This window comes from Spea bombifrons, chromosome 5 (genome assembly GCF_027358695.1).
Source record: "Spea bombifrons isolate aSpeBom1 chromosome 5, aSpeBom1.2.pri, whole genome shotgun sequence".
Classification (NCBI taxonomy): domain Eukaryota; kingdom Metazoa; phylum Chordata; class Amphibia; order Anura; family Pelobatidae; genus Spea; species Spea bombifrons.
This window is the reverse complement of record NC_071091.1, coordinates 82,681,585-82,709,145: the sequence shown is the minus strand read 5'-3', so window position 1 is coordinate 82,709,145 and position 27,561 is coordinate 82,681,585. Positions and strand designations below refer to the sequence as shown.

The 27,561-nt window shown below is 40.5% G+C and overlaps 1 protein-coding gene across 1 annotated transcript in view; it reads right to left on the bottom strand.

The window, feature by feature from the left end:
- The window catches only part of SPIDR (scaffold protein involved in DNA repair), a 154,064-nt gene extending 130,560 nt beyond the window's left edge, over positions 1-23,504 (bottom strand). Inside the window, exons 1-4 of the mRNA XM_053467897.1 lie at positions 23,487-23,504; positions 23,276-23,342; positions 22,213-22,341; positions 19,862-20,034 (exon numbers count right to left, since the gene is read on the bottom strand). Coding sequence (XP_053323872.1) covers positions 19,862-20,034; positions 22,213-22,341; positions 23,276-23,342; positions 23,487-23,504 — 387 coding nt within the window. The remainder of the gene's footprint in view (positions 1-19,861; positions 20,035-22,212; positions 22,342-23,275; positions 23,343-23,486) is intronic.
- Positions 23,505-27,561: the final 4,057 nt, after the last annotated feature.

Sequence of the window (27,561 nt, the reverse complement as noted above, 5' to 3'; positions counted from 1 at the left end):
TAATGGCTGCATTGTAACCTAAAGCTAGGATTGATGTGGATGGCTTAGTATCAACGTGAAAGCAACATCATCAGAGAATAGCAAACAGAACATAAGCGCACCCTGTCCCAAGTAACACAAATGTTTTGCCAGCAGTGAGAACTGCCGCTTAACCTAATCTTCTTATAAAAGCCTTGTCACGTTACATTATTTTCATTTCTTCAGAAAGCTATTGTCAACACCAAGCTCCATATTATTGTAAAGGCTTGTCGAGAATACTCCAATTGCGAACTGATCTCCAACGGGTATGTATTTGTGCCATATGTTGGTAACGTATTGGGTGAGATCAGCTGGGTGATTTTATAACACTGGTGAAGGTCACCCTCTTATTGTGAGGCTTGGATTGGTTCCCATAAATTCAGGTGGGACATAATATAGTAATTGTTTGTGTTTGGGGAAGAGACAATGTAAATCAAACCATTATTTAGATGCTTTAGACCCTGGTGATGTGGTAGAAGAGAGCCGACATAGCAGGAGCTGCACTGACTGAGAGCAATAGGTCTCCTGGCACATGTGTACAGTTGTGGTATCAGATTTGCCCTGGAGAGTACATCTCCAATTTGCAAAGGAGAACTGGTTAAAAGGGCATAAATACCCCGTCACACTGCCAAAAAGTCAAAAGTAAGGACCATTGGTCAATGGAGAAAAGGAAGCAAAGAGGCAGTGGTCCGTGGCCAGAGTGCACCAGCGTTCGGGGGTGGACATCATTATAAAATAAAAACAATTAGGAGTGGGCACTAACTTCATAAGAGGTAGTTTATTTGAAGGAAGGAGAGTAAATTGTCAAATGATCTGTAGAAAATGCACCGATCACGAGGCCTCCAGCCCCCGGGGGGGTGACCTATTCTGCTAATAAACATAGCGGCAAAAGTGTACCTGTGATGTGTGTCATCATTTGGGAAACATAATGTGTTGGTTAAAGTATATACAACAACCAAAGCATTGAAGAAGACAATATTTCAAGAGGAGGAATAATAGGGTGGGACAAAAAGAAAACACAACAGACACAAGAAATATGTACGAAGTATGTATGTATTGAGAAAGAAGGAACTACATAGTAATAAGGGACAGTTACATGACAATCATTGTATATAGCTACGCAGCATTGTGGCTCCAAAAATATCATGCTTGCTCTTTCACATATACACAGAACACAAAGACCAACAGTCCTTTCAGATCCTGGGCCAGTCCATAGCAGAGAACAGACATGGGAAACCCTCTGCATTTGGGGGTTTAATCACTAAAGTAAGAGCATGCAGAAGAGCTGTTTTAACAGCAACATGCATTGGTCAACTTTAGCAAGTTTCGGGCCATCTCAGTGCATCTCATCTCGCAGGAGACGGCTGACCAGAAACCACAATTCTTCTGATCTCACTTACCCACTCCGACCATAGTAGATAAACCCCGTTACATAGCATATTATGCAAGTCAAATCTTTTATCCGATCACATATCGGAAGTGAATTAAAGGGATAGTATAATATCTGACGGCACAGAATGTATACTGAAGTACTTAGAATGTACTTTAACCCCTTAAGGACAATAGGGGTTATTACTCGTAGTATATTGTGGGACAATGGCTATTTTAACATTTTTCGGTGTTCCTGTTTAGCTGTGATTTTCTTCTTTCTCATTTCGTGCTCCCACACATATTATATATTGTTTTTTTCAGGACAAACAGGGCTTTCTTTAGATATCATTAATTTTATCATATCATCTAATTTACTATAAAAAAAAAAATGATAAAATATGGGGATTTTTGGTTAAAAAATTACTTTTTCTCACTTTTTAAACAAAAAACTTTTACTCATCTGCAAAAACGAATGAAAAAACCTGCTAAATAGATTCTACTATTTGTCCTGAGTTTAGAAATACCCAATGTTTTTATGTTTTTTTGCTTTTTTCTGCACGTTATGGGGCAATAAGTACAGGTAGCGTTTTGCTATTTCAAAACCTTTTTTTCCAAATCTGGTAATTCTTCCCCCCATGTGCCATTTCGGGTATCTTTGAAGCCGGCCAATGCAATTTACCCCATCAAGTCATATATTTTTAAAAACTAGACACCCCAAGGTATTTCACATGCTGGTAATTTAACCCTTTCCATGCACTAATTTTACCACCAGCCTTTGTGAAACTTTATGGTAGTAAATTTTTTTGTATTTTTTTCACACACGTTGTACTTCAGGTATAAATTTATCGCTCCTGGTATATGTCCCTGTCAAAAAACACCCCAATATGTGTTCAGTAACATCTCCTGAGCGCAGTGATACCCCCCATGCATGGGTTTGTTGGGTTATTTGGGAGGTAAAAGGCCGCCTTTGTGAGGTGTGTATTTTTTGGCCATTTAGACATCTGATCCTACTGCCCCCATGTCCCATATTTGGGACACCTTTGAACCCCCCGGCCAATTCAATTTATCCCATCCACTCATGCATTTTTTAATACGAGACACCCTATGGGCATTTGTAATGCCAATATTTTAACTCTTTCCATGCTGGAATTTTTATAAAGATAAAGAATTTTAGGACTTGCTTATTTTTTTTTTATTTTTTTTTTGGTGACAGTGGGGATTTTTATGTTACCATATTATTTTAATTTTTTTTAAAAAAAAAATTTTTTTTTTTTTTTTTTTACTAATCACTCATTAGTGAGCTGGGCTCCATTGACCTTGCATGGTTGGATGCAGTACCTGCATTCAACCTGCAGGAGGAGCTCGAAAGTTCACAAGAGGGTCTGGATAGACCCTCTATGAACTCATTTCTATTGTTAATGCCATCCTGTGAATGACGGCAACGTCATTTACAGGATGGCACTTGTGGTTGCTCTTCGGAGCAATCACAAGGTGATCGGGGTAGGGGGGTTGTGTTGCTGATATGCCTCGATATCGAGGCATGTCAGTAACACCATTTATGCTTAGGAAGCGATTCAGATCGCTTCCTAAGCTGTTTTAGCCGGGCGCCGCCGCGATCTTTCATGATCGGTGCGGCGGCGGCCATTTTTCTTCCGGGGAGGGCTGCCAAGGGCTGCCCTCCCCGGATCCACGGTCAGCCTCACTTGGGAGGCTTCCGTGGATGCTGCAAAGCCGCCGATCGCGGCGAAAACGCCGCGATCGCGGCGAAAACGCCGCGATCGCGGCGATGCAGCTATTTAACGGCAGCCCGTACATGTACGGGCATTGTCGTTAACCCGTTGCACGGCAACCCCGTACATGTACGGGGATTGTCGTTAAGGGGTTAATATGCATTCATACCTTAGGGAGACCTGTACAGGACTGCAGCTCCCTCTTCCTCTGTGGTCCAACATTTCAAGAAATCAATGGCAGTGCTTTTCAAGGGGGACACCACAAAATGTAAAGGGACCTCTCGGCTCATATGCCGACCACACACTAATCTCCCACACAAGGGCTACAATCTACTCAAATATCACGAGAAGAGGTGTTTATAATTTTGCTGTTTTATGTTTTATTTTGATAAGTGTGGATTAGGTCTTTCAATAACATCTGCTAAAAGTGCAGTAAGTTCTGAACGAGTTAAGACATAAGCTTTAACATGGAAATTCCCAGGTCACTGGGTTTGTTCAGCAAGAACACGCTGTGACGTAGTGTTTGCTTTACATTTATCAAGTGCATGTAAAGGCTAACTAATGTACCATTTATTCTGAGCCCTTTGTCAGCTAAAACGTCCAGTTTCACCAAGGATACACACTGCACCTTCGGCATGCTCTCTAGCAGGAACACAACACCTGTTTTCTGAAAAATCTCCTTCTTTTATGACCTAACGTAAGGGTCATAGAGTGAATACACAAAGACGTATAGCACAATGACAAATAACGTATCGAGGTTCTGCTTAGTGCTAGAGCGGAGGGTTTCTCAAAAGGTATTGGTGTTAAGGCACTTTGGCAAAAAGTTTACAAAGCTGTCTAGTCACCAAAGCAATCTAAGAATCTTTAAAACCGCTTTTATAGGTTTGCACCAGAACTGCCGTTTAAAAATCCTTTCACTTCATTTTTTCAGGTACTCTTCAAAGTACCCTTTTTATTTATGTAGTAAACATTATATTTTGTACATTACCTTAGTCAGGGGTGTCCACTGCATTACCTAAAAAAATATATATATATTGTGCACACATACAATGCAAAGGGTTAAACGAAATACCTTCAAGACAAACCCTTCTGGGTAATGCGTGGTCAGAAGCATTCACCACCAACCAGCGCTCAAAATGTTCCCATATGTCAGAGGGATTAACATACACCTGTCAAGATGCCTAATCTATCTATTGTGCCTGCGAGCACATCAATGAAGTTACGTTTCTGTCTACGGTTTTGGGTTATTATATATTTCTGGATATCTACTTGGATCTGGCGCCCACACTGAAACTCTTCCTAGTGCCAGCGAGCGGGTTTTGTGCCACTTACTATACACATCTCATGGCCCTAAGATACACTAAATAAGACTGCGCTCACTGCATTGGTGTATGTGAATAAATCATTATTGTTCATTAGTACGTCGGAGCACTATGTAGCTACAGATTAAGCATTCTTTACATGGTCATTTACAAGTTCAGGTTTTACAAGCAATTGTGTTGGACGGCAACTCACATTGGATTTACAGCTACTCAGGCTACACATATCCCGCTCAAAGTACCCAAGACGTAGCTCATTTATGGCGTCCAGAGGCGGCTTTAAATTGCTTGAGTCTCATTTAGGTCCAAATGCAGTGCAGTCCCACTGATTCAGCTCCTTGGCAAGCAATATAGTCATGAGAAATTAGATAGGACTCGCCAAACGCGTGGTACTTAATATAAGGCTGTAAAGTGTGATGGAATCCCCAATATGTGGGTCTTAGATAGGCACTTTTTGAATGGTGTTTGCTGGGAATGTGCTGAATACTTGATTTGTTTTGTGAACATTAACCACAATGCCAGCCACTTCCCAATTTCCTAAAACATGGAACATTTGTACATGTGTACCCAAATGTTTTTATTAGGCTTTATATAAGCGCAGCAGTGTAATGTAAGGTCCATATAGAAATATCAAGTGAAGTAATATTAAAAACAACCAAAAAAACAATGGGAGCATCCACCGAAGTGTTTCTGCCGACTGTCCTGTTCCATTGGTGGTTTGGTCAGTAACAGTAGATATGAACATTACGAGGATGTAAGCACTGTTGGTCGGTGGGCTACACTGCACTTGAGGATCTAAACCATTAGCAGCGTTTAATGCGATATTTACCGCCAGTCACTATGTATTAACAGGCGCTTATAGACACCAAACCTTGAGCAATAACCTACCATAAAGAGCACTTCTGTTTTACGGGTGGCACAGGACGTACTTACTTTTCATGTCCGACCCGTACCTTTCTGTACATCAAACCGCAGTTTCTGCCTGGAGTTCCTCTATTTGGTGATGCAAGCATCTGAAATCCAGAGATCACACACAACAGCAGATGAACTCCGCTCAGGAAACGGCAGCTGACACTTCCTCGTGCCGTGGCCCGGGAAGGTGCTGGTGTAAGTGATCTTATGTAATCCGGGGCCTTCATTAAGACACAGGAAGCGGGAGATTTACTCACAGATGGGCTGTTTGTAAAGACCTAACTTATTTAAACCGATAAGCAGTGAACGAGCCCCTGACTATATGGTTACATTCAATCACAGTATAGAACAGTTAGACGGGTAAAGGAAGCGTTAAACTTAACTCTTTAAAGAAATAGCTCACATTCACACCCAGCTACCCAACGATTAGTAAATCATTTCATTCTGACTTGGCGCTGCTTTCCCGCTCCAGCGCTTGGCAGTCGACTTGTGGGTGTTTGGCTTTCATCATGGTGTACTCTACACAGCTTTCCCGGTCCAAGGCACGCTTTCTGGATCAATTAAATACTAATATTTACCACATACAACGCATGAGCTAAATAAACTGCAAAAAAAGCTAAAACCACAATAAACAGCCTAGATTTCTTGCACCTGTTGTGAAATTATCATATTGTGTATTCTAAATAATCACAGTATAAGTTACTTTATTTTCCTACCTTGACTGTTACAGAATAGTTCTTTATTTCACTCAATCTTATGATAAGTTGTCTTTCAGGTTACACTGCCAGGGGCCCAAAAAGCAGAGGCCGTCGGACGCTCGTCCATAAGCGATAGCCTCAACAGGGCATTGGTGCAACGCAAGTCAATACAATGAGATCAAATGAACACGGATATTTGTCCTCTGCAGGACCCCCAGCTTGGATATTCGTAACTATCTTTTAAAGCCATGTCCTAGAGCAGGACTAATGGTGGGTTTTTACAGAGGCCGCTGCGACAGAGATGACCGATCAATCTTCTAGAAATCACATTGGAGCGAGGTGTGCCGGTGTCTCCCATAACAGGGGACAATGAAAATTAACATTAAAACCGACTATATAGTTATTTACAATAATAATCTGACGTTTCTTTTATTACTTACAGATTAGAACAATGTAAATGCTCATAACGTCCACTACTGACATTAAAGAAAAAAGCTGTTTTTTTTCTATAAATTTAAGAACTACCATTTAAATGTTCTGAAAAAAACAGTCACAAAAGAAACCAAGTTAAAGGTTTAACCCTTTAAGGTCATAGGTGTCTTATTTTTAGTACCCTTTTGTGACAATGGCTGTTTTAACATTTTTACAGCAACACCGGTTGGGAGAAGAATATGATTTTTGATATGGCCGATACATAGTGTGATGGAATCCCCAATTTTTATGCCTTAGATGTAGGTGTTTTTTTTGAATGGTATTCACTGAGCATGCGCTGAATTCTTGCCATGGCAGATCCACTGTTGTTAAAGGGATGCATTTCCATGACGTGCCTGCCATGTCAATTGTTGTCAAGGGGTTAAATTAGGAAGAACATTCCCCTAGTATGGTGAGAACCCCACTTTTCAATGTTTGCACCAGAATCACATTTTACATAAATGAAACGTTTTAAAGCGAGTTTGCTTCTCCCCTGGATTAGGACTAGCAGGGATCTACTCTTGTCATTGGCACACTCGCCTACTACCGCCCACTACCGTCTAATGTATTTTCCTTACACCTTGGAGCTTCATTTAATAAAACCAGCCAGGTTGAACACTAATTCCCAAATTATTCTTATTTTAAATTTGCCATGTTTTGGATATTTCCTAAAACATTAAACACAGAAAAATGCCCAAACTAGATGGGTCAAATAGCTTTTATCAGCCACCAGAAAATGTTTCCTGGGAACGTTATTAGAAAAACACCTCATGTCTACAGAAGAAGTGTCCAACTAAAAGTTTGAACCACATACATATTTTGTATTGGATATATCCGTAACCCCAAGTATGCTTTAAGTGAATGCATAAGAATCAAAAGGTGACTGACAATTGTGGTGAGGCCCCAAACTATCAATCTAAGGTCTCCTACGCAGCCAAGAACAGCAAGTCTGGGCCAAACATAAGGCAAAGCACAGGGTGTGGGACAATGGGAATTATAAAGGAACAGTCTTCACTACCTGTTTGGTTCCATCCTTCACAAAACATGTCAAAGCAGCTTAACAGATAAAGCTCTATTACAGGGTCATGTGTTCATAAAACATAATTGACAAGGAGAAGACAGAAGATTTCAGAAGCGATAAGGTGGCGACTAACAACTCCAGAAATTAACGCTGCCGCTTGCATAACAGAAGATACATACCCACATGTCAGCCGGTCACAGAACGTAGCGACAGAAAGTCCAGGGGCAAACGGTCACATGTGAAACTTCCAGCCATTGAATGTGCCATGTTTTGCATTCAGTTACAAGTCACCACCATGGAACAAATATATAATACCAATATTTGTGTTATACGTGGGTATTATCCACAAATCCCTCCTTGAAAATGAAAGACGCTCTGCACAACTATCTGCACACAGTACATCTGATAACCGATTACCTGGGGAGGGTTACGGACAGCATATAAAAGACAGAGGTTAATCTGGTGTAGTTGAGATTGGTTTTCATCAGTGTGGCAAAGAGCAGTGTTTTCCAGTAGAGCTGAGAGTAGTAAGCATGTGAGTTTGAGCCAAAATGTACATCAGCATTTCTCCATGACATGATGCCCCCATGGGGGGAAACCCCCTCCTCATTAATAAAGGCATGAGGGTGGCAATTCTTTATCAAAGAATATAGAATTTCAGGTCACGTCCAGTTAATAACTGAAACCTGAGTAACATTCAGCAGAATGATTCTTTTTTTCCTCCTCACCAGTAAAGTGTCCGTGTCTGCTGCCTGACAGCAGTCAATGGGACCAGCAGATAGGAGGAGGAAGAGAGCGCTCGATCCAGCCATAACCTAACTAAAATCAGCAAACCAAGGAAAGATCTCATCCTACGCATTTTACAGCTCAGTTCATTTATCAATGTACTTATCAAGCAGGAATGTATGTGTGTATAATTATATATATATATATATATATATATATATATATATATATATATATATCCCTCCAGTCAGGGAATCACAACTAAATGAGGTCAGACAACAAACCTAACCTTGCGAACACCGAATGAGTTTCATTATTAATGAGCTACATATAGACCTATTATAAATAACCTTACAAATAATCAGATGTAACATCAGGCTTTTCTAATAAAAAGGAACAAACCTAATAAACGTGATGCAGAAATAGGCAATTTTGTACCTATTTTAATTTACTAAATGAGTATTTTAGGGACTTTCTATTTATATGTATAGTCATTTACTAAATGGTTATACATATAAATAGAAAGTTCTTAAAAGAAACAATATATTACTTGTAGGTATACTAAACATGCAAAAGAGGAATTAAACACAATTAAACATACATATGGTAAAAGCAAAAACATTCTGGTCACTAGGGTGTGAAAAAACCTTGATCATGAAATGGTTAATAAAGCAGAATTGTTATTCCTACACATTTTTGGTGAGATTTTGTAACTTTATAGAACGTATTTATTGGTTTATATAGCTGCATCATATTCCGCAGCACTCTACCGTGGAGAGCATCGCGTGAGAACTTGGCTTACAGAAAAAAGAGGTAAGGACGGACCTTCTCAAATGAGCTTACAATCTAGATGATTGCCCTGTGATGGAAAAGCAGGTGCTGATAGGTTGTTGCCATAGGAACTGAAAAAGTTTCTTACATGTTTCTGGTTTTTCCGCGCTTAAAACTTAAGTGGAATGAAAACAAAAGATAAATATGCTCAGCTTTATTCTCTAATATCACAATTAAACAGTTTTTAAATAAATTAGAGTTAAATTATGATTGAATAGCCTGCCAGGTAGATATTTAATATTATAAAAAAATAATTAAAAAAAACAAGGAGGTGGCTCACGGGTATATATCTGAGTATGCGGACAAAATGAACGTACAATAGAGCTCCTTTGCGCATGCAATTAGAAGATCTTTATTATTTATCCAAGTACAATGTTGTAACTACAAGGCATTATTTATTGCAATTTGAGTGACTCCAGCCTAAAAGCAGTTAACATTTATGCTCCCATCATGCACTCTTTTCTGTTAAAATATGAATGGCATGACAACAGCAGATTTTTACTTTCCTTACAAAACAAATAAAAACAACAAATTCCTGGAAATCAAGGGTCCCAATCCCAAGTTTTGGCTATGGCTCCGCGGTTTGAACAAAACAATGTCATGCAATGAAAAACAAATAAAATCGGATGGGGAGGCAGAGAATACGGAGCGGCTGTCATGTGAAGGCAAGAGAGCTTCCAGCGCAGGAGCTCATTGGAATGAACCTGACCGCACCTGGCAGCTCTCCAACGGCCAGCGTCACTCAATGACGTCACAGAACACAGTGTTCTTGGCACATGTACAACTATGTGTTCGGATCACGGCTGGACTGATTATTCGGATAAATTATCAATAATAATAATAAAAGAAAGAAAGTAAAATCAGCAGTGCTGGGTCAGCAGTTCCCCGACTATGCAGGCGATGGGATCGTTCCCCCAACACGTAGCTTCGTGTCATATAGGAAAATAGAATAGAAAGGGTTAATATCTACTTTTCAGCCATCATTATAGCTAAACACCACGATGTACCTCCCCCGCCTTCTCCGAGCAAACACACACCCACTCCCCGATCCTCCCGCCTTAAACCCGGAGAATTCCAGCACACACCTAGCAGAAAGATACAGAGAGAAAGCCGAGGGAGTGATCTGCTGCGGGCAATAAACCGGTGACTCACTTCCGGCCAGCGAAAGCCAAGGACTATGTACAGAGCGAGCCTGTCACGCGATAACACTCAGGCACAAGCATGTCGTATTAGACGCCCACCTACTGATTTGGGTCATCAAACACTGCATCGGTGTTTATATAAGAAAAGGCACATCGCGTGTTAAACATCCCACCCACCCGAAACAGAACTGTAATATTATAGAGCTGGGGGGGTTATTTAATGCAGTGTATAGCATAGACAGGTCAATGAGATCCGCCGGGTCGTAGCCACCACGATCCAGTGTAACTAATACTATACAATCCCGAGTCTAAAACCAACACATGCAGGTAAACTGACATACAGTAACCACTGGCAACGGAGTATTTCACACTGAAGTGTTCCTGTTGTGATAGAATACTTGTAACTTTGAGTTTATTATAACGAGCGCCTTAAATTCTCCAGCAATCACTATAGCACTAGCACAGCAGCAGCTCATCTCAGCCAGAGCGCACTGCCAGGTGTGTGCGCATGCGTAGTGTGGCTCGGCAGCAGCAAGTCATACAACTGGCATATAATAAAACAGCTGGGCAGGGTGAGGAGTAAATCACGGCAGGTACACACCACGGCCCCAAAAGGGTTTACTACAGCAAGTTTAGGGGGCACAACTTTTTTTTTACATTGATTGTGGTTTTTCCGTAAAACCTGAATGTGCAGCAAATTATGGCATCTGTGTGACATATTTACTGCATGTTACTGCTTTCCTTGATTTGTATGAACAGTGAATCCCATAGTGGGTGTATATTATATTTATGTTTATCTGTCAGTACAGCTTTCACAATTTCACAACCGGGGGGGGGGTTTGGTTCTCTGTCTAGGAAATCTGGGTTTGGCTTTGGAGAAATGTTTTTTGTGTTGGAGTTCAGCGTTCCTTTGTGATGTGATTTTCTGGCACTGGATTGAAATGCACATGACTAACAATCACATGAGACATGGCAACTCTCACCGGTACATTGCCCAACGCACATACAAGACTAAACGCATATAACTACAACAATGTTCCCGCCTCCTGATAAATCTATGCATTGTTTTTCCTTTAAGACAGGTGCGGTTTGCACAGCATCATATTGCTTGGTAGTGGATAACCCACTCCAGTAAGTGGCATGTAGAGGTCACAGGGGTGTAACGGTATATGTTATCGTGCCCGTGTGATCAGAATCCCCCCCATGCCCCCCTTTAGTGCCCATTCCATGAGGAGGGTGGGAAGCTTGTGTTTGATGCAATCACCATCCCTGGGGTAACCGGTAATACGCCTAGGCTCAAGCGGTCACTGCAGAATCACTAGTATTTTGGAAATGTCAGTAATACAGGTTATCACTTTAAAAACCAAGAACTCAAGGTCACGTTTGAATACGGTGGGTTTGGTGGCTAAACAGATTACATGAACACAAATCCCTTCTGTTAAATGTGGCCACCTTTCTTGCACAAAATTCATTGATTTACAGACGTTATACAAATGGCAGAGCTGTACAGGGACATGTACAAGTTACGTACACACTTTGTGCTTCCGGTCACCATATGCACTTTAATGCATACGACAGCCGAACGTTGACTGGACTCAGCAGATCATACACATATCCCGCTCACTAAAGTGCATGCGCAGCATCCTCACAGCCATCTAGATCTAGCACTGGCCAATGCAAAAGCACCCGGGGGTCTCGTGAGATCCCCCCGCTCAAATCCACAGAAAGCGCTTCCTCACAATTCAATGGGAATGCGTTACTGCCAGGGATCGGCAGCTCCAAGTCACCAAAATGGTCAAGAAGCACAGATAGAGGGAGGTGGTCCGCTACAGCATTGGGTATTTCCAAATAGTACTTTAATAGACATTGAATGTCGGGGGTCATGGAGAAAACACGGTAGAAAACAGGAAAAGTAGGTCACTCATCTAAACGTATAAAAGTGATTTGACTAAGTTTGCATGCCGGTGACTAAACAATCTCCACCGCTGTGATGTAAATAATACTGAATTGAAAGGGGTGATTCACACAACGCTGAGCCTGTGATTTATATGTTGGCATTAACTTGGCATCAAAAAATTTACAACCACCTGGCATTTTATTGAACACCATATAACACAATGTATTCCGGAATACAGGAAGAGAAAATACCGTATTTGCTCGATTATAAGAGTTTTTTTTTCCAGAGCAAATGCTCTGAAAAATAACCATCGTCTTATATTCGAGGTCATCTTCTAACCAGACGCTGCAGGGGACCTGGATCCTCCTCTCTGGCAGCTGGTGGACGTCTGTGCGATGCACACAGGCAACCTCCGCTGCTGCCAGCACCTCCTCTGGGGCTTCCACGCCGGACGCCGGCAAGATATGACATTCCGGTGCTCTGTCATAGAAGCCCCGCTGGCGGAAGTGCCGGCCTCACATCGCACAGACGTCCACCGGCTGCCACCACTAGGCATATCTGGGGGCAGAGAGGGAAATAAAAACAAAAAATGCATTTTTTTTTCCAATCATAGTTTTTATTAAATATGTGAATTAATATTTACTAGTAAAACTTTTTTCCTATAGGGCAGTCATATTTTCAGGCTTTTTCCCCTAAATTAACATTCAAATTTTGGGGGGTCGTTTTATAATCATTTCAAATTAGAATTTCAGAATTATGCAAAGGGAGACGCGCCATGAATGGAAAACATTAGATCTCTAGGCTTGACCAGGGAATGTACGCAGCATGCTATAAGGTGCTCATGTTATTTCCGGAGTATGTTAAAAGAAGGTGACGTTCTAGGAAACAAAGTGACTCCCAGTACCAGGAGAAGCTTATACTTCAGTGCTTTCTGCACATAGCGTACATAACAAACACGTACTGGGCACCACTGGCACCTGGTTTAGGAAAGCAGTCGATCTCCACACTATGGCATCAGCCCATCAAAAGCGGTTTTACAAAGTTAACATAGACAGAGATCTTATCACTTGAAATTCGTCCTGAAGTCTTAGCACATATCACTGGGGTATCCCATTGCTCTTTACCTATAAACCACTAATCCCTGTCATTCAGCCACTGCCTGCCATCGAAGCCCAAACCCAAGAATTCGCTAATAGCGCATTTACATTGTGTCAGCAGCACAGTGAACTAATAAGAAAACCTTCACTAACTGGTAAGCTGTCACAGGATGCGGGTTTTCCTGCGCCAGTTATGAAGACTGTTGACTGGGTTATTATATGTAAACCGTTTGTATGATACTGATTGAGCGTATAAGATAACATAGGTCTAAATAGCAGCACGGCCTGCTGGGTCTACTAAACTGAAGACTGCCCTGGCACTGAAGGGGTTCAGCCCGTTGTGAATGACTGGAGTGTGCTGGGCTGTACCGGGCCGCCTTCCTCAAAGTCAGAGCATTGCAGCTCCTTACACCGGCTCCTTTAGCCACTGTTCTCATTAAACCATCACACTTCCCGTCTCTTCACTCCTGCCCCATCCAAACACACGTGCCTCCTGCCAAAGTAAAAGAAGCTGGTTGGGAACATTCAGCACGGTGTTTCATTTCTTCATTTTTTGTCTAGCCCCTGGCCACGAATAAATTTCATTTTACAAGAAGCCGCCTTTGGTTTCTCGAGTCCTTGCTGTCCTATGTGTGTCACAGCACAGGCCTGTACAAACCAAGGCAGCAGCTGTAATTAGCAGCATAATGCATAATACAACGCACAGAATGTGTGAAGGTGATAAGTATGCATAAACATCGCCAAAGCGCAGAAAAAAGACACAGAACATCAGATTACAAAACACAGAAGAAGATGGGATTTCTCAGTTACGCAGCACTATAGTACCTTTCTGCGCACACACACACACACACGGCTACACAGATGTTGTGCAGATGTTGGCTGTATATGTACTTAGTCTGCAACTTCAAATGTGGCCAATCAGTATTTGAATCTACATGGGTCCATTCTTCAAATGAGCGACATGGAGAAGCACCCACCTAGCTTCAAAAGGCAGAGAACTGCTTTAGGAACAGTTCTAGGATTCAAGCCAATGGAGGTAACAGCGGGGATTCATTTCTTACTACACCAAGTCTAGAGCCGCCAACACTGTGATCGGAGGAGGACGGCGCGCAGAACCCCCATCACCACTAGCTCTGCACTCACTAAAACATCTAATAATCATCTAATCGAGTAATTGTAAACTGTAATGTTTTGGCAGCACAAAGTCACACTAGTAACCTACATAACAGGCATATTGATTAATGGCTTAAAGGAAAGGGCCCCCCATTTTGTTTTACTTACTAATATTTATATTCTTTTTAAAATTAGGTCCCACACCCCCAGATGCACTGTATGGTGTGTTTATGCGACACTATTCAGAACACCTACACAATGACACCTTAGCAATTCTACAGACTACCATTCCAGAATGAGAAAACATGGCAGGCAGGCAGCCGCCCCAACAAGCATCCAACAACATTTCTGACTAAATCAGATAAACTACTGTCACAGCACATAACTACCGACAGCTGCTTTACATACAGAAGTTCACTCACCAAAGTGTGAAGTGTGGTTTTAACACCTCATAGTAACTATTCATTTATTTGACCCTGTATAATGCGTTGTTCATTCATAGCGACTCAAGAATCCTCACCAATTTAAATAGGCTTCATTCTTGGAACAGGCGCTTACAGGGTGAAGTCAGCAGGATGAAACTGCAACTCTCCTGTAAACTGTTCTGCCCAACTCACTCGTTAGTAAATAAGTGCATTTCAGTGTTTTTACCTCAGACTGAAAATGAAGTGGCATTGGCCTTTTTTTTTTGCTGAATCATAAAACCATGCTTTATGAAAGGGGGTACGAGCCTGTCACATTTGTGCTGCCCACCCATAGCACCAGTCGAAAAATAGTATTTTAGCATCAACATCTATAAAATTGAATCAATGAAAGAAATCCAATCAATTTCTTTCCAACAAATATTTCTAGGGACCATGCATCGGCCATTTAAGGATTGCTCCCAATATCTCATACGTATATTTCTTTTTTTGTAAAGATGCATTACGTTCTCGTTGCTCTCCACGCCGAGGACCACTGATGGGCTGTAGACAAGCATCCAGGAGAAGCAGGAATCCTCCCGTATGTTCTGGTACAGGTTATCTCACAGGGACGGAGCGCTCTGCTACGTCCTCCCCGTGTATATTACCCGAGCCCTGTGCGGCTAGGAGGTATCTCACCATTATTTCATTCTAATATTAAAGTTGTTTTCAAGCTCTATGTTCCTGTCCTTCCACATTTTTTTTTTCTTTTCTACAAGGACCTCACGGAATATTGCCGTTCATTTAACCATCTAAAGCCTGGTTTCTCTCACTCTGTGTAACATCTAGTAACCACTACAGGAGGTTTCTGAAACTTTGAACATCGTCTTAAATGGGAAGGAACTTCCAAGCCAAACCATTCATTTCAAGCTCTTGTTTTGTATGACATACTAGATTTCAGGGGGTCTGTAGTAAGATATTTTACTATTTTTCACTTTATGGCATATTTCCTTTTATTCACTTTTTTGTTTGTAACACTGTGTTTGTATGGGTATAGTTATTCACGTTTCTTCATTGTTGGATTCTGTATGAAATACTCTTCTTAAGCAAAGAGCAGCTTGGGGTTAGAAAAGACAACATAAGTATTCACAATTTGACACACAATATTTTGGGGATCCTTTACATTTCTGGTGGTCTTAAAAAAATTAATAAAAAAAGACATTAACATCGGAGATAGGAAACCAAGGGCCAGCTGTGGTCTCTGAATGATAGCTTTAATAGCGTTTGGTTGGGGTTTTTATGTTTAAAGCAATTATGCCTCGTAAACATGTTCTTTACTTAGTGGAGATTCTATTCCAAGCAGAAAAAGAAACATTTGGAAGAGACTATGTAAGCTTTTGATTACACAGAAGACAAATCCCCATATTACTTTCTGCATGTTCTCATGCGATGCATCAATTAGACATCTGAAACTAGTTCCACCGCTGTTCTGACTTCTCATAGACTCCAAAACGGCTTATTCTATTATGATGTAAACGCAAAACTAGAACAATCAAGTTGTCCAGACTACAAGTTCTGGCTTTGGATTTAAAGGCACGTCGAACACGGTTTACAAATGCAGATTGGCAAAATACTGAAATTAATACATTACCACACAAAAAAAAACATATAGACACAAAATTAGATGAAATCTACATCTCAAACTACTTCACTAAGATAAATATTCACTAACGAACATAAAATGTACAGGATTATTGTGTACACAGTAACACAATACAGCGCCTGTGCTTCTCGGATGCCCCTTATGGCCCAAAAACAAGCAGTTAGTCCCACCTTCTGGTCAGCAAGCCGAAGAAATGTACATATAAAACCCATTGGTTTAGAAAATATGCTAGTGATATACTAGGAAAGCAATGCGTGCGATAAGGAACATGAAACAAATTACGAGACAAAGTTCAGCGAGTAACAAATAGCAATATCTTTAATAATCTCTGATAAGAACCAAGGATACGGTGCGCTACAGAACCAAACGTTATAGTATAGTCATATCTACAGTCATATTGTTCCAAGAGGAGGTGGTAGTCCGAAGAAGATTTAAAGCGGCGTAAACCTTGAGGATCTCCGAGGAGCTGAAAGCCTGTTCAAAAGCAGGAAAACGGGCAGACTAGATGAGCTGATGGCTCCTTTTCCTCCATCAAATACTATGTTTCTATGTGACTTACCATGCAGCACATGCTTTGGAATACAAGACATTTTATGATATATTCCCTACCACAAACTTAAGTGATAAATCAATAGCTATTGACATGTATTTAGCGGGCAGCTTATCTATACGAATTGTCTAACGTTATTTTAATGGCACATGGGGGGGGGCACACCAGATAAACATATCTACTTGCAGTGAGTTCCTCGTATCTCAGTACATGGGTCTGGCTCTATTAGAGAATCTCAAACATTGATCAGACTGCAATCAGCAGGGTCGGCCAGACAGCCTGGAAATTCCCATTGCCGGCCGTAAATCACTGATCTGCCTTCATTTACTGTCCATTACTCACAACGTCCCCAGTGAAAGTGTCATGCACCGTGATGACCTACCAAGCTTAAGACTGCGCATGTTTCTAAAGCACAAATCACATCTCAGAATTTGGTAATTTTATCAGGTTATTGTATAATAATTGTGATAAAACAAAAAGAAATTGGTCGCCACTTCAACTACATCAAAGAAAAGCAAAATTTCATTTTGAAAAAAAATGACAGATGCTTTACATAAATCCTTAATTATACGGTGACTTCTTAGATCGTCCCAAGAACAACATGCTGCAAAATAAATTCCTTATTATCAAAGAAACTTAAAAACCACACAGATCATCATATGCTTTCTGCCTCCAAGGCTGCAGTTTCTTTTTGACAGAATATAGAGCATTCATTTGCAATTCATTATGCTCGTGCTGTGCTTCAAGGACTTCCATGACAGTACAAGGTCTTGTAATCCTCTAAATCTGTGACTATTCCAAAAGAGTTATTTCCTCAAAAACTGTATCTAGAATTTTTGGGTAGTCATTTCCATTTGAACACAGTGTATTTTCTCCAATTTTTAAGACCATAAAGATTTATCAATTTATTCAGGTAGCACCAACTTCTCATAAACTTAAACGAAGAATCAAGAATGAATGATGGATTATTATACCGTAGCGATATCCATCTTTTCACAAAATGAACTCGTAGGACTCCAATAGTGGGCTTCACCTTACACTGTAAAGAGCCAACTCAACTGAGCTACATCTGCCAGAGGACCTTGGACCGACCCGCTAAGTTCTTGAATATCACATAACTATGCGTTTCTCACACAGCAGAAGCTTGCCTGGATCAACCCTCTTTAATCCATATTGTAGTTACTGAAAATGCTACTTCCTACTTTAGTGAATAACCCCCATAAATTTAAGATTCCTATGTTGCATAGAAAGGTCCAGTGATGACAATGATGTAAATTATTATTACTGGACCGATTCTCTTAGCCAGGTAGCCATGAGTCCAACAGTTTCAGTGCTTGCATCTAGCCTTTTGTCCTATCCATTATAGATTCCTACAGAAGCATCTCATCCCATGGACAAAAAAAAGATCTATTTGACTTCTAGATCTACACCAGTCAGGACAACAGATAAAACAATCTAATAAACATTTACAGATGGCAGATAACCAGAGATTCAGTTAAAGCATTCTCCAACAAAAGAGCCTCAATCAGGACAGACATGTACATAGCTACTACACAACAGAGACAGATTTGATTCAATAAGATGTCTTAAGTTAAAGACCGTTAATAAACTTCATTAAAACAGTTGCCGGCAAGTGGGGTTTTTCACATTATTACGGGAAAGCATGATGAATGGATTACGGCGCCCCCTTGTGGATGCATGTGAGATTAGCCAGATGTGTATGTTTTACCCAACACAGAGAATGGAAACCGGAAACTGTGTTAATAAGTAACACAAGAACAAAAAGTGGGTGAAAGGTGTTCGGTATGAAAGGTAAGCATCTGTACTGTACAACAAGGCAGAGTTCAGCCAGCATACCCTACCCAAGTCATACAGCAGAAGAAAAATGTATACTCCTACTTGTAACATTAACATTTTGAATGCTGGATGAGTGGGCAAAGTTTTTTCCTGCCTCTAACACTGAACAAGGTTAATCCTTTCAATGAAAATAAAGTTTAAGCAAAGCGCAATTAATAGGGCAGGGACAATATCTACTAGCGACAATGGTCACAAACAAGCACAAAATCACATATCCATAGTATAATGCAGCCCGCAATGAATAAACATAATTTACTACTGACATTGTATTATTGACAATATCCACAATGTAACATGACAATGTACATCTTCCCTTTTAACATTTAAATGTAACCCCTCCCTTAAACTTAGTTCTAACAGCAAATTAAAACTAATTAACAAAAAAGTTTTTTTTCTTTAACTGTATTTTAACACCAAGTGACATAGTCATATATGCATATACACCAAGTTCTGTGTACTATATTCACTTGCTCACTTATGCTTAATTTTGTCACTTTTTTGTCCATTTTAAATCTTCCTTTTTTCCTATCCCTGCAACATGCGCTTCTAAATATCTCCAGTCATCAGAGGTCACCAGGTCATCCTGTTAGTAGAGTAATTTACATCAAAAGATCTGCCCCATCAAGTTATCAGAGGCAGCTAATGCAGACATCACACATAGCTCAGGGGCGTGAAGTCAGAATTAAGCAAAAGGATTTTTTCAGCACAGACTGCCAGTCCGAGAGATAAATTTCAGAAGACTAAATTCAAAGATGTGAACTGTGCAGCAATGCTGCCCTCTGCTGGTAATCTGCTGTAACTACACATACTATTCCAGAGAACTGATTCGAATAGAGTATAGCTAATTTATTTACATGTTGCAAGTCTACTTATCAGAGTTTTCATACTCCTGCAACTAAAACAGTCTGTATTGATATTAGCCAGTACCGCTGTTAACAGAGGAATGGAGTTAGACAAGGTTTAATCAATAACCCAACACACTGGATAACCATGCTAATGACATAAAAGAAATAAATGACTTGAGAAATAAACAGAAATGTTTACTTGTGTGGGTTCGCGGTCAGCCTGGAGCTGGTCACCGGATACAACACTGGATGAGGACTCCGAGGAGTCTGAGATTTCAACTTCACTTTCAGCTGCCTCCGGTGTAGTGGATTTCTGGTCAAATTCAATGTCGCTGACGTTCTGCTGGTCAGTATTTTGGGGGACATCATCTTCTGGAAAAGAAAACCACATTTTAAGGAGACAATACCCAACAGATTTTAAAAGGCAGCAGGGGACAGGTATCCACTAACTATATGTATAAGCTAAAAAAATAAACTGGGCTAGATACTCACGACCGCACATTATAGATATCACACAGCCGCTTCACTGTTTGATCTTTTGGTCTTATTTTATCTGGGTATGTCTGCATACACATACTGTGCGACGTTTGTATTCGTTTTATATATCGTGTGGATATACACAAAGTCTTAAACGCTAGTGCAAACTAGATGTGAAGATCTCTTCTCTTTTATTGTTTGGATCCTATTATTTAGCTGGTTGGGAAAATGATTGCACTCTTACCTTTGATAATGTATTATATATCCTTTGTGCTCTCCTAGCCCAGTTATCTATCCCACTCACCTGTGACAATGCAAGGAAAACTATGGTTGCCCCACCAAATACAGAAGGCAGCCATGACCTGCTACTGATTAAAGATAGTGTTTAAAACTGATAATTAGCATAAAATCTAGAGTATAATACACACCAACCAGATTAGGCAACTGGCTGGGGGGGATTGATCTATGATCAGTTATCTAAAGAGTCATTAATCAGATAGCAATGTATTCTGTTAATTTTTGAAAATATATTGCAAAACTATTATTTTTTATTTTTTTAATAATCTGTAACTATTATCAGATCACTTTTAAGTGAGATGTTTAGGTCACTGGCATCAATTGGTGAATCCTATCAATAATCAGTGACCTAAAATGTCACTAATCAGTGATCACATAATAATCAGTTCATCAATAAAATAATGTGGGTTTTTTATCCTTATGCCCTTGGATGACCAGTGGCATAAGATCATAAAGGTCACAAAGATTAGATCACCCCTTTGCTTGGAAGCACCAGCTTTGAAGATTTTATTATATATTTATATGTTTTAACTATTTCAATGCTAGTGTCTCATAGGAGTATCGCATTGATCATGACTTGGTACTCAGTGGGGACAGAATACTGCACAATCGCTCTCATGGAGGTCAGGGCTGGTCCCCACACTTGAGTGAGGGCCAGTGATACCATGGATTTCATCCCTGAAGCAGCCTATAGCAGCCCCTTTTCAGGACTCTTGAAAAGGGAGGGGGGATTGTGCATATTATACCCAGAGATTTTACAATATGCAATTTATTAAGACCTGTTTTACAGACCTACAACTTTAGGTCCGTCAAGCACATCTGTTAACAGTACAAAACAAGGAATAAACATTTCAAGTATTTCACTAACCAAAGATTTTATATAGTTAACACAATCACAAAAACGGCTGACATTTTGTAAGAATAAAAAGGACAATGGAGGCTTTACTCCCCCAGTCTGTAAGTCAACCTAAGGACTATTTGGCAGACACTCACCTGAACACAGTAGAGGGTTTATAGCGTATTAGTAACTCAAATATTAAACTAGGTAGCAAATTACTAATATGCTAATTCATGACACAAGAGGGGTTTATCGCAATTCTTATTGCCCAACGCCCAGGACACGCAGTTCCAGGCGCTGGGCGGGTGTTTTTTTTTTTTTTATTATTTAGCCCTGGATCCTAACCCTGCTGCTTACCTGCAGCGCTGCAGGGGACCTGAATCCTCATCTCTCGCAGCCGGTGGACGTTGGCGCGATGCCCGTAGACAACCTCTGCTGCCAGCACTTCCGCCAGGGCTTCTGAGACAGAGAAGCCCCAGAGAATGTGCCAAGCAGCGGCAGAGGTTGTCTACGGCCATCGTGCAAATGTCCACCGGCTGACCCCGCTACACACCAGGGAGTCTGGGGATGCATTGGTAAGTCGATGGGGGGGGTGCAGAGTGGCATTTCTAGGGGGCATAAAGCATATCAGGGGGAGCAGTTTGGCATATCAGGAGGGACCTTAAAATGACTATTGGTTTTCCAGATTTCTGTTTGTATATAACCTATGCTGACTAACCGCATAATAGATACCAACAATGCTAAAATACATGTATTGCTGTTCATTAGATAAAATACAGCTTTACCACTCCACCATGTATTTTTTCTTTTAAAAAAATTTTTCTTTAAAATAGAACCAAACTTTAAGGGTGTGGCCTATATTCGAGCCAATACAGTATATAATGCAACAGTGCTTCGCACCTCCACTACATTCCTAGAGGAAGCGTACACACGCTTACCTGCTTTTCTGCATCCAACACTACCATGCTGAAAAAGCAACTGCTTACTCCCATCATCCGATAACTCGCTGTCACTGGAGCTCCACACTATGTCTGCAGGATCCTTAAAGCTCTCAGACACAGAGGACTCTGGTGGAGGAAGAAAACAAAGCAGAATCATGTCAAAAAAAGATATCAAAAATGCTTTAAATCTTTAACCTCCTAAAAGCAACTCAATGCAAAGCTATGCTCTATACACGACATACACAAACTACCTTTAAAATCATTGGCTTCATACAAAATACATGCATTTTCCTAAACGGTTGTCTCATGAATGCTGTTGGTTCTCACAGGATTCACGCCAGTCCATATACTTCACTAACAATCTGCTTTATCTGTTGCACTCACCATCATGTATAGCCTTAGCAAGTATATGACTAAATGGTCGACATGCAATATGAATTAGGCTGCTTGATGCTTATTTATAACCAAATATATTTTGTATGAGCCAAAGTTTACATTTTTTAAACTAAATTTACGTGAGAGCCTCTGTTTTCCAATGAAACACACACTAGTTCAATAGCTCGCTGTCTTTGTTAGGATAACTAAATAATATTATTATTATTATTAAGAGCAGAGCACCTCTGACAGGCTGGTCCCAATCTATTAAACTTCTGCAGTTTCCTTTTTTGACAGAAAAATATCTATTCAAAACTGCTCTTGCTTTTACTGTGAAGCGAGACTTCTCTGCTTACACTACTTTTTGCTGACGCTGAAAAAAAGTCAGGTGGCTTAGTGCAGGTTACACACCATATGACGGGCACTCATATTACCGATATCCTCATTACTTACCGTTAATATGTTACCAGGACTTCCATACAGACACATTTCATGTCATAAAGAAAATAAGTCAAAGGACAAACGTCTAACTCTTGGTTATAAAACATAAACAGCATTTGGTGAGATATAGAAGACAAGTGAACTCCGGAAAACGTCAGCAGCATTTTATTAGTCAGAACTGCATCTCATGCTTCATATCCAGACTACTAATGTATATCAAAGTCAAACCAAGATTATACTTTACCATCATCAGATACAAAGGACTGAGCCAAGCGACGCGCCGTCAACGTCTTGTTTTCAGGTCTTGTTGCCTAGGGGCACATCAAGCGGTGTAATTAAAATAAACGTTATCTATAAGTTTTTACGGAAAACACAGGGGTCTGAAAACTCAGACTGTATGTACTGTATGCATAAAAAATAAAAAGCAAAAACAAGAAGAAATCATCAATAATCACGAGAAAAGGAAGCACCATATGCAAAGCAGGGAAAATCCAAAAGGACAGGAACAGAACACACCGACAATGAAGGAGTCGGAATATTTCAGCGACGCAATTCACGAGGAGAGGCCAAATATATGAAAAAACATCACAACGGGGTAATAATAAAATAGAAACTATGACAAGTCGTGTCGTACATAACTTACCTTTACATGTTACAAAAATTACAAGTAAGATTACTTTCCTTCACAACGCTGTTAAAAGGTTTTATGTTTCCAACAAACCCTGCAGCATAGAAGATTAGATTGGTACCTTTTGGTTTTGAAAGCCGCTGAAGCCCTCTCCGCATCGTGCCCATGCCTTACTGAGCGTGGAGGACGGGATTGCTGAATCAGCCGGGGGCTTTTTGCCACCGTGAAAGTCCTCACCTGGGAAAGCTGCATACACCCGATCTCCAGAGCGCTTCCTCTACAAAGAAAAAATCAAGAGTTACACCAGAGTTTAATTAGCTTGCAAGCTATGTGAAGAGGCTGCGATATACTACTATTTATGAACGCGGATTAACGACGCAATGATATTCCAGTTAATAGCAGAGGCACGGGCACAGCGGGCAGCACATTAAGAGCAATTCAATTGGAAGATTAGTCTGGCACAGGGGTTCATAACAAAATGTTGAGGCCAGCTTGTATGGGGTTGCAAAACTTTAGATGCTATAACTCCAGGAAAAGGATTAGCATTAGAGCAGCATCTTGTGTGAGAGTGAGAAATATTGCACAGGTGAAGGCGGCAGGAGCTGGTTAGTGAATACATGTAAGGAGGGAAGGAGGGAGCAGTTTTGTGTAACACCAAGGCAGTGTACTTTGGCTGTTTGGTAGATTGCGGCGGAGATACCGGTTATTAGGGACCGAGGGGCCCGGACAATAACCAGAAGCTCAGTCTTCTCTACAGAGAGAGAGGGGATTGAAACAAGTGCCACAGAAAGAGAATGCAGAGACTGGCACGTGACTGGTAGAGATGTGAAGGCTTCCAGTTCATTTGGATCCAAGACTAATAAGTAAATAGTGTTTCATGGAAGCAGAATAAGAAATGTGCAACTGTAGCGTACGCCAGTCCCATTAACAGAACGCTTGGAAAAGAAAAAAACCCAACCGTGAAATGCTTATGCATGCGCAACCCCAGAACTGGGACTGTTTAAGGGCACTGATTAAGGGCCTAAACATTATAATTGGCAGCGGACGGTCCTTATGAAAGCACAGTGGGGGTTAATATATAACATTCTACTACATTCTGAGGTCTTCTCACCATAGCAACCAAAGGATGCTTGGACCAAACCGCTGGTTGCTATAGTGTTAATACAGATGTTCTAACTGTACACCATTGGCTGTATACAAGGTTATATTTTAAGGGCCCCCTAAAAACATGAGGGCTACATATTTATATACGTGTGTGTGTGTGTGTGTGTGTGTGTGTGTGTGTGTGTGTGTGTGTGTGTGTGTGTGTGTGTGTGTGTGTGTGTGTGTGTGTGTGTGTGTGTGTGTGTGTGTGTGTGTGTGCGCTAAAACACAGCGCGCTTTTTCTACGGACTAATAAAATGCATTTCAAATGAGCCCTGTATAAGGACACGCTACATAACCATGCTACGGGTACAACCGGTTGCAGGGAATGCTATTACCATGTCAATAGGACAGTTATTAGCGATAATACGACCGGCAAATAATTAAATGATACAATGACAATACTCTGTAGCCGGCCGTCACCAAAGCAACAGCGCTGTTCTGGCACAGAAAGGGTTAGAACAACTTTCTACATGCTGGCTGGGGCTATACGAGAGTTTAGGAGTCCTGACACGACTACGGAAGTAAGGACTGCAGTTACCTTCCCCTGTGGCATTTCAGGGTGACACTTTCCGCCCCGGCAACGATATATCGCGAGCACTTTCTACCCCCCAAAAAAGCCCTCCCCCTCTCTCGCGCCCCGCGTAACCCCAAACCCCGGGTCAAGTTGCACTCCTGCGCACGCGCGCTGTTCACCTGTCCTTCTGATTGGACAACGGCTTCCGGTAACGCTCCAATGGGAGCCCGGCAGAATTACGCATGCGTGCGACGGCTTGCTGGGCGCGAGCTTTAACAGTAACACAGAGTGTGAAGAGTGCGGTGATGAGTTTGCTGTGTGTTTGGTAGGAGCGGTCATACATTTAAATTCATACGGAATCTAGCCTGTGGTGCGGTAATAACCTTGGAATTGTAAAATAACATGGAGTGATACTTCACAGCGGTGGGAACCGTAACGCATTTCTTGCAATTCTGGGATTAAAGAGGAGTAGTAGTCATTAACCCCTTAAGGACGGGTTTATTTTTTCTTTTTGTACCCTTTGGGACCGAGGCTGTTTTAACACTTTTGCGGTGCTTGTTTTCAGCTGTAATTTTCTTCTCACCCATTTAGTGTACCCACACGCGTTTATACATATTTTTTTTACCATTATTTTGATCATATCTTATTTACTATAAAAAAAAAAATTAAAACATGGTGAAAATTTGAAAACACCTTTTATGACTCTTATTTGAAAAATCTCTTACATAAAAAAGGAAGTAAAAAAAAAAAAAGATTCTACTATTTGTCCTGAGTTTAGAAATACCCAATGTTTTAATTTTTTTTTGCTGTATTTGTAAGTCATAGGGTAATAAGTACAAGTAGTGTTTTATGATTTCCAAACCCCTTTTTTTTTTTTTTTTTTTTTTCTCCTCTTTAGAACATCTTTGAAGCCGGCTACTTCAATTTACCCCATCAAACCATATATTTTTGAAAACAAGACACCCCAAGGTATTTCAAATGCTGGTATTTTAACCCTTTTCATGCATGATATTCTGCCACCAGCCTTTGCCAAAGTTTGTGATAGTATTTTTTTTTATTTTTTTTTTGTACTTTTTTTCACACAAATTCTTCAGGAATTAATTCATAGCTCCTGGTATATGGCACTATCAAACAACCCTAATATGTGTTCAGCGACATCTCCTGAGTGCAGTGAACCCCACATGCATGGGTTTGTCGGGTAGTTTGGGATTTAAAATGCCACATTTTTCTCCATTTTGGTCGCTCTGTGCCTATGCCCTATCTTTGAGCCTGGCCACTCCAATTTACCCAATCAAACCATTCATTTTTTATTAAATTAGTTGAAATACTTTTATTTTAAATCTTTCTATGTGGAGATTTTTGAGAAGATAAAGCGCTAATTTTAGCACATGCTTAAAATAATAAACTTTAGTTTTTATTTTAGTTATTTTATTCTTTTTTGGACTTTTTTGTTTTTTTTTACATTTTGCTGCTACTGGTTGGTTCCTCTGATGACATCACTGCATAATTATTTTCAAATCTTAGCACCTTTTTTTTTTTTTTTTTTAGCAATTTTTTTTCCATATTTTTTTTAAATTATTTTCTGAATATTTTACTGATCACAATGTGATTAGAAAGCTGGGCTCCATTGACTTGCATTGTTGAGACTCTCCTGAGGATTCTTTTCAACTTGATTGTTTTTTTTAAAGGGTGCCGCCATGTTGCAAGCGGCAGAATCACTCGCAGTGGCGGTTGTGACCAAACACCCACCCCGCTTCCTGGGTCGAGGCATTTCAGCGACACCATTGAAGTTTAAGAAGTGATCGTTGATCGACTCCTAAACTCTTTTAAAATACAGTGTATGACAGATGTTGAAGCCCTGGGGAGGGTGCACCTTCCCTCCACTTATACCACCTCTGGGCTGGCTTGGAAACGTGAGATGAACTGGAAAAGGTATAAAGTTAATGAGAGGAAATTGCTTACTAGGGGCCAAGATCTAATTTTGAGTAAGTTGCCATCTTTCCTTGCCGGAGCCCCGCGGACAGAAAAACTGTTACATTACCATTCAAGTGAGTTTTTAGGTTTTCTGTAATTTTCTCCTTTTTATTTTATCTGTTTGGTGTAAATCTGTTTATCATCTGCTTTTTGTATGCACTGTGACTATTTTTTGTTCATAATAAATATTCCTTTATTAAGTTCTGCCTTTGTCTGGTAAAGATGTTACCTGATTAGACCATTTTATCGGTAAATTGAAATCACATAA